General features: G+C 54.3%; 1 protein-coding gene across 1 annotated transcript; it reads right to left on the reverse strand.

Moving 5' to 3' along the window:
* Positions 1–2,588: 2,588 nt before the first annotated feature.
* LOC126652315 (putative ankyrin repeat domain-containing protein 19) lies at positions 2,589–3,742 on the reverse strand. The gene is made up of 3 exons (XM_050339031.1): positions 3,604–3,742; positions 3,185–3,358; positions 2,589–3,096 (listed from the first exon to the last, which is right to left on the reverse strand). Exons 1-3 carry the CDS (start codon positions 3,661–3,663, stop codon positions 2,986–2,988), a joined length of 345 nt encoding a protein of 114 aa, XP_050194988.1. The 5' UTR covers positions 3,664–3,742; the 3' UTR covers positions 2,589–2,985.
* Positions 3,743–7,851: the final 4,109 nt, after the last annotated feature.

Genomic DNA, 7,851 nt, shown 5'->3' on the forward strand with positions numbered 1-7,851 from the left:
ACAGCACTTCTGGGATGTCGTTTCCTTCCCTTGACCACTAAAGGAGGAATCTCAACCTGGGCTTTCCTCCAGGGGCAAAAGGGAGAAGCCTTTCTGTGCAGGTGAGTGCCAGGACTTGCCCACACTACCTGGAAACTAAACCCTGCCTAACACAAAGAAGATACCAAGACCTGTTGTGCCTGAGGGCCCAGCACAGTGAGGTCCAATAATCCCATCTGTCCCTAAATTCCCACTTCCAAGGGCCTCCAGCCAGTGCTTTGTTGTATTTCCCAGCCCATGCAGGCCCCCAGGCCCCAGGGTGCAGAGCTGCCCCAGAGTGGCTTTGCCAGCCCAGCCCAGCCCAGCCTGGGCTCTGCTGGATCCCATGGTCCCCAGGTTGTAAGGCAACTGTTTGTCTGTCCCTGCTGTTTGCAGCTGGGATGGGGGCAGGGGAATGTTCTTCCCTCAAGGAACACTTGGAAATCAGCATGGCCTGGGCTCTCAGCCGTGGCCAGGCCATTGGGGAGTGAGGGGGCCGTGGGGTTCCTGTCAATGCTCCTCCCCAGCAGCACAGGAGCTCCAAGCCCGTGTTTCTAAGGGCTCCCAGTGGTGCTGAGACTCCTTTCCACAGACAAAAGCTGGAAGAGAAAACAGTCTCCGTGTCCCAAGGAAGAGTGGAGCCCCAGGAGAGAGACCAAAGCTCCTTCCCAGAGCAAATTCCTGGTGGAAAAGGATTTGAAAGCTGGGGAAGAGATCACTAACAGTGCCCACAGTGCATCAGCTTGGGAATTGCCCAACTCTTCTTTTTAAGGGATGAGTGAGTCCTTTTCCAAGACTGCTGAAATTATAAAGGGTTCTCTAAAGAAAAAGAAGTGTGAAGCACACAGATTAGTAAACAGGCCAGACTGAGGGAACTGAGTCTGAGTTTCTTGTTCCCTCCCTGCATGAAGAAGTAAGGCAAAAAATCCCATTTCCAGTTTGCACCTTGAGTGCAAAGTTTAATTCCTCTGGAGTGAGTATTTTTCCAGAGGAGAGGAATTAAAAAGACAAACCTGCAGGAAGGCCTAAGAAGAGACTCTCAAGGAGAGACTTGTAACCATTGAGGATTTGAGCATCCTCAGGGATGATGGGTGGTCTCCCCTTCAAGGGGACAGTGTCCATCTCCTACTGAGACCTCTTTTTTTTCACAGAAAGAAGAAGGGAGGCCAATGCCTCAAAGGTCCAGGGATCATGCATGAAGGAGGACTTGCAGGAGCTCATCCAACAAATGAAAGCTTTGCATGAAGATCTCCAGAAATTGCAGGAATCCAGTAAGTGTGATGTTCAGCTGCTCAGAGCAGACTGGAACAAAGAATTAGTTGATCAGGGCCATTCCCAAGCAGACTTCCTTTTCTCTGAACACCAAAGCTGCTCTACAGGCAAACCACTCTGGGAGCTCATCCTGCACAGCTCCTCAGAGGGGATGGAGAAGGATGGACCAGTAATTTTTTCCACTGATTTCCTACAGCACAGTTCTAAGCACCCACACTGCCCCTCCGACCTTTTTTGTGACCTGTGACACTCCTTGTATTGCCTTGCTTGCTACTCCATGAAAAGGTGCATGGAATAGTTCATCTTCCTAAAGGAAGGCGTCTGGCAAGGGTCAGAGGTGAACTGCTCCGGCACATGTGCTCTGGAGCCCAGGATTGCACCAGGGGAGCATGGGGAGCTTTCTGAAGTGGGAAAAGCCCTGAGTGAAGTGCAGAGAGAGGCACCCAGCAGCCCCTGAGCAGGAAGCAGTGGATGCCTGAGGAGAGGCAGCTCTGCTTCAGTGTGGTGGGGCCAGGAAGGATGGCATCACTGACAAGCTGATGGCCACCATTTCAGCCAGGGCAGCCAGGTGAACTGCTCCACAGACCTGCTCTGGAGTGGAGAATCTCACCAGGGGGGCCTTGGGAGTCTTCTTAAACAAGGAAGACTTTGAATGTAGTGGAGAGAGAGGAGCCCCAGCCCCCCTGACCGGCGAGTGGTGAAACCCTCAGGAGAGGCAGCTCTGCCTCAGCATGGTGGGTTGTGGGGCAGGGGCCGGAGCAACAGAGTCAGATCAAAGCCCGATGAAACTGCTGCTTCCTTGGGTCTCTGTCATCCTGGCTCCCAGAAGACTGTTTTTTCTGTTTTCATGATGTATAGGGAGCAGCTGGCACCCCTAAGTTTATCCCTGTAGGGACAGGACTTCCATACCTTGGTGTCAGCCCTGTCCAACTCCTTCTGCAAGTGCAGATTCTCTTCCTCCGGGTGAGCCTCATGGGTTCCAGGAACCACAAGAGCAGTCCTAAGGCATCCAAAATTTAATCTGAAACATGTCTGATCCTGCATCATTTTTCCCCTGCTTGCTCCCAAAACAGCTCTTCCCCCTTTCCTACAAGCTCTGTGAAAGCAAAGCCAAGCACATGGAAGCACTGGAGAATTCAGCTGAGAAGGGGCCTCCCTAAAGCAGCCTCAACTCCGAGGTCAGGCCATGCTGTCCAGGGCTCCTTGCACTGCTCTCCAAAGTCCCCACAGATGCGGCTGCACAAACTCCCGGGGCTGTTCACCCCCTGACCATCTGCATGGCAGGGAGTTTTCTCCTCAGGTGCGGTGTCAGCCCCTCGTGTCCCCTCGGACAGTGTTGCTTCTCTTTCTGCCAAGGCTTCCCTTCAGAGCACTCAATGCCCCAACTGTGCCTTGGCTTGAACCTCCCTGTCCTGCAGAGCAGCCCGGCTGCTGAGCTCATGGCAAGTGTCCCACTGGCTCTGGGGCTGTGTGGGGAGAGGGCACCACACACAAGGCTTTCTTGCAGACCTCAGAGGGCAAAGGACGAGCCCCTAAGCTATGAGAGCAGCCAAGTGCAGACCTGCTTTCACCAGTCACACAGGGAACAGCTTCCACGTGGCTCCTCCTTCTTTTCCCAAGCCCATTGCCATGCCCCTCCTCTCAGTCCCACTTTCAGACTACTGAGAAGACCTGGGTGCTGGTTTGACAAACCCCTCACCTCTCAGGCTCAGCTTGAGCATGCCTGTCAGCTGCTTTGGTCAGAAGGCACTGCAGAATCTCCTCATGCTGGAGGAAGGCTGCAAGTTTTAAGGGGGTAAATCCCCACTAAAAGGAGAAATAATCCCCATTAGAAAAACACAGACAAGCTCTGCACCTGTTTGAAAGAGCAGCTTTACCCACACGCCAAGGTTACCTGGTTCTGAGCATCACTCTTGGCATTATGCTGGAGTAACAGCCCTGCTACAGCTGTATTTTTAGACAGCACAGCCAGGTGAAGGGCAGTGTTGCCGTCAGCATCTGCCAGATTCGGGTCGGCACCGTGTTCCAGCAGAACAGCAACACATTCTTCCTGCTCCTGCTGTACTGCCTGGGAACAACACACAGAAAGGGAAAGACTTGTAACTTTTACATCCCCCTCTGTCACAACTCCCTCAGCTCCTGAATGCTAGGATAGAAGATCATCTTCAAAGATTAGCTAACAGAGGTTCATGCCATGCTGAATGCAACTTGCATGTTTCTATGGGCCTGCGGGGCAAGGAATCCTGCCAGACATCTCCTCTTTAACACAGCAGCACTAACCCCACCTACAAGATCGTAAGGCATTCCACACACCTTCATCAGTGCTGTTCTCTTGAAGCTGTCAGCGAGGTTCGGCTGGCTGTTCTTTCTCATCAGATATCGAACGACATCTGCATGGCCATTTGCCGCAGCGAGATGCAGAGGGGTCCTAAAAATTAAACATACGCTCTTAACCTGGACAGACAAAGGAAAACCAAAGCTGTGTCTCTACCCAGCACCCTGGGGACCCTGCCCGGACACTGCTCCTCCTGCTTGCTGCTCTCTGCTGCTGCTGCTGCAATCCTGTGCTGATGAGCCACAGGGCAGAAGAGAACAGGTGAGGGCTGAGCAGCTGCAAGACAGCCCTGCAGAGAGACCACGGTGAAGCGGCAGGTCGGGGACACGCGTTTCCAACAGTGCTCGAGCCCAGCCGGCAGCTCCAAGCAGTGAAAAGCTCCAGAGTTCACTCTCCCAGCTGACAGGGCACAGCTCACTTTTCAAGCCTTGTCCTTCAGAAAGGGCTGCCGAGGACTGCTGCAGCTTGGCTCAGGAGCAGCCCAGCTGTGCCATCAGCGTCCCACAGCACTCACCGCATCTCCTGGTCTCGCCTGTCGATGCCAACTGCCCTCACAAACCAGCGCCACCGCCTCAGCCAGGCCAGGTCGCCGCGGGCGGCCGCGCGGTGCAGCCTGCCCAGCCCCTTCTCCCTGAGCTCGGAGGCACTGGTGGAGCTGGGGGCAGCCCAGGGCTGCCCACTGGTGCTGCTGGACGGCGACTGCCGTCGCTTCTTGCTGAGAAGCCACGGCATGGCCCTGCTCGGAGCTCCCAGCAGCAGGAAGCGCAAGAAGCCCCCGGCGGGGCTGCCGGGAGCCAAGTAGGGATGAGGAATGGGACGAGGGTGAGGTTTAGGGTGAGGGTGACAAAGGGGGCAAGGATGAGAATAAGGATATAAAGGGTATAAAGCACAAGGCAGACGAGGTCGCCCTGCGCAGTGGTCGTGGCTGCAGCCACCAAGCCGGCAGAACAGGCGCGCAAAGCTCCCAGAGCGGGATGTGCTGCTGCTCCCAGAGAGGCCACAGCAGCTCTGAGCGCCGGCTCCGGGCACCACCAAAGCCGTGCCCTGCTCACACCTGTGGCGTCACAATGGCTGGGGGGACGCTCAGCACGTCCCGTGGCGTGTCCCAGAGGCCACGGGGCAGGGCGGGGCCGGGCGGGACATGGCCGGGCCGGGCAGGCGTGAGGGCGGCCCTGCTGGGCCGTGTGGGAAGGAGGCGGCCTGGGCCTTGTGAGGGCGGCCGGCGGGAGTGGGCACTGCCCCGCTCAGGGTGCCCGGGGCAGGGCCCGGGCCGCTCCCACCGGGCCGGAGGCTGCGGGAGGCGCTGGAGCAGGTCCCGCCTCACCCGCTCCGGGTTTTGGCTTCAGCTGTGGCCGGGCTGCGTCGGGACACACTGCCATGGAATGAGGCTCAGCATGGGCTCGGATCCCAGCCCGAGCAGGCGGGGGGCACCCGAGCTCTCAAGAAATGCCCACCGAGCGCTCCAAGCCTGCCATGCCAGAGTTCCGGGACAATTCCCCAACGCCTTTGTCTTGGCCCTCTTGAAGAGCAGACACCTCACCCCCCACCCCATCGTCACTGCTGGCACCTGCTGCTTTGCCAGATGCCAACAGGGAATTTCTGCTCTGCTGCTCCACCAGCCAAGCGGCAGCACACAGCAGGGCAGGGAGAAACTTTAAAACACATCTTGTCCCCGTTTGTCCCCATGACAACACAAAGTAAAGGCCCAGAGGTTCTGCACCAGCTTTCTCAGGGGAGAGACGCTACAATGTACCACTGTTATAATCTGCTTAAATACTGTAGAAAGAACTTCCGATTTGGATATTCCCTTGAGCAAAATTAAAACTCACATAAGTTATCTGTTGATACCAAAATCTGATTTTATTAATTGCTAAGAAATGCAAAGAGAAAAAGGAAAAAACAAGAAAAGATTGGAAAATGCTTAAGATTATATTTTAGAAGCAGAGAAAAGATATCACCATACCACCTTTCCTGCCAAGCTACTGTGTGTGTGAAGGGGGGGAAGTAGTTTTCTGCCTTTTTTTTCCTCTGTCTCTGCTGCTTTTTTGATGTTATCTTTTTAGCTGCAGGGGGTCTGACAGCTTTAGTCCTCTGGAACTCACACCCAGCCATGTCCCAGGCTGTGCAGGGTCCCACTCAGCTGCACTTTTAGGCCTTCAGAAATATGACAAGGCTGGAAGGACAAGGTAGAACTCCCACATGTGGCACGGTGGTCTCAGCTCTCTCCAGGCTGGCACAGTTCCAGTCTCCGGTGGCAGGCAGGCAGCACGCGGTGGCGGAGAAAAGGGGAGGGGAGGTGGGGAGAGATTCTCAGCTACAGTCACCAGCTCTCTCTCCCTTTTCTGTCCCCTGATTTTCCAAAATTTTTCCTCAATTTTTATAGTGTTCAAAGCAGGTTGTACGTGGTTTCTTGGTACGTAGCCAGTTCAGATGTTTGAGGAGATATGGTAACCTTAAACAATGGCAGGATCTATTGGCAGGAAAAGTGCTGTGAGAAGTCCTGGTGAGAAATTCTGGCAGAAAGCTGATAGAGAATGTTTGGTAGGAAGTTTATGATATGCAGAAACAATGGAGAAAAGTATTTTTTGGTATTTCTTTATTATCTGTGTGGTACACCTTCCAAAAGCATGTCCCTTTGGCTGCCTCAGGGCTTCCTGCAGTCCCTGGGTTCTTCTCTTCGTCAGCTCCAAGAAAGGAAACCAAAATCAGTGCATGACTTTAGCAGCACATCGGCCAAACCCCAACCATTCCCACACTCACCGTCTCCTAAGTGCACCCAACTCCTCGTGTGTCTGCTTCCAGCAAGAGGTGCAGCTTGCAGCTCCCACTGCATGGCACACCTGCAACAGGGAACAAAAGCTTTCAGTGGCATTTCTGACACTTCCCTGGACCCCTGCTCCTCCTCCATACCTCCCTGACTCACCTGGGATGCTCATTTCTTGCCAAAGGTTACCGGGCTGGCACCTCAAAAGAGAAGAGGGCAATGCTTAAATGCCCACCCCTGAAGTCCCTGCCATTGCCCACAAGGCCAGCAGAAGAGCACCTGAGCTTGTCGCTCGGCTCCTCGACCCGTGGCTCTGCTCCTCTGGCAATACGGATGGGCACTGCAAAGAAATCACAGAGGCAAAAGCAACTACAGACGGATCCCCTCCGAGTGCGACATTCTGACCAAAGTTCCCCTCTCAGGTTCCTTTACACTCACCTCTTACTGCAAGGACCTCCTTCCCATTCTGCTGATGCTTGTCAGGTTGTGCACCATCAGAAAAAAAGCAAATGACAAAGGATGTGTTTCGATTCACGAAAGTTAAACCCACCAGAAGTATCGTCTGATTCTTACTGGCAGGAAAATGCTGACCTTGCTCGTCTGCACTCCAGTGCTGTTAGCCCCAACAACCACCTGCATCCCACCTCGAAAGGAAGAACAAAAAGAGGCTCACACAATGACCTCTGATAAGAAGTGCCTGTAAGAACTGCTAAGACAGACCCACAAGAATCTTACATGGGGGATATGCTGTGCTCTGCCCTGCACACCCTAGTGCTGCCCGTAATACTCAGCCTCTCCGCTTCCCACTCCTATGGGGCTTCTTCTTTGACATCCCCTTCCCTATGCTCATTTCAAAAGCTCTCTTGGAAATTCCCAAACCTGTACCCAGCTCTCATCCCCCTCTCTGCCTCAGAGCCCTTCACTTATCTGGCAGAGAGATGAGACTGTCAATCCACCTTCCAAAAGCATGTCCCTTCGGCTGCCTCAGGGCTTCCTGCAGTCCCTGGGTTCTTCTCTTCGTCAGCTCCAAGAAAGGAAACCAAAATCAGTGCATGACTTTAGCAGCACATCGGCCAAACCCCAACCATTCCCACACTCACCGTCTCCTAAGTGCACCCAACTCCTCGTGGGTCTGCCTCCAGCAAGAGGTGCAGCTTGCAGCTCCCACTGCATGGCACACCTGCAACAGGGAACAAAAGCTTTCAGTGGCATTTCTGACACTTCCCTGGACCCCTGCTCCTCCTCCATACCTCCCTGACTCACCTGGGACGCTCATTTCTTTCCAAAGGTTACCGGGCTGGCACCTCCAAAGAGAAGAGGGCAATGCTTAAATGCCCACCCCTGAAGTCCCTGCCATTGCCCACAAGGCCAGCAGAAGAGCACCTGAGCTTGTCGCTCGGCTCCTCGACCCGTGGCTCTGCTCCTCTGGCAATACGGATGGGCACTGCAAAGAAATCACAGA

The sequence above is a fragment of the Myiozetetes cayanensis genome, unplaced genomic scaffold (assembly GCF_022539395.1).
Source record: "Myiozetetes cayanensis isolate MyiCay16 unplaced genomic scaffold, myiCay2020 scf76, whole genome shotgun sequence".
NCBI classification, from domain to species: domain Eukaryota; kingdom Metazoa; phylum Chordata; class Aves; order Passeriformes; family Tyrannidae; genus Myiozetetes; species Myiozetetes cayanensis.

Coding starts and splice junctions, on each gene's coding strand:
- LOC126652315 (XM_050339031.1), bottom strand. CDS start 3,663: ATGAGAAAGAACAGCCAGCCGAACCTCGCTGACAGCTTCAAGAGAACA. Junction 3,359..3,603: donor AGAGAACAGCACTGATGAAG/GTGTGTGGAATG, acceptor TGTTGTTCCCAG/GCAGTACAGCAGGAGCAGGA. Junction 3,097..3,184: donor AGAGTGATGCTCAGAACCAG/GTAACCTTGGCG, acceptor TTCTCCTTTTAG/TGGGGATTTACCCCCTTAAA.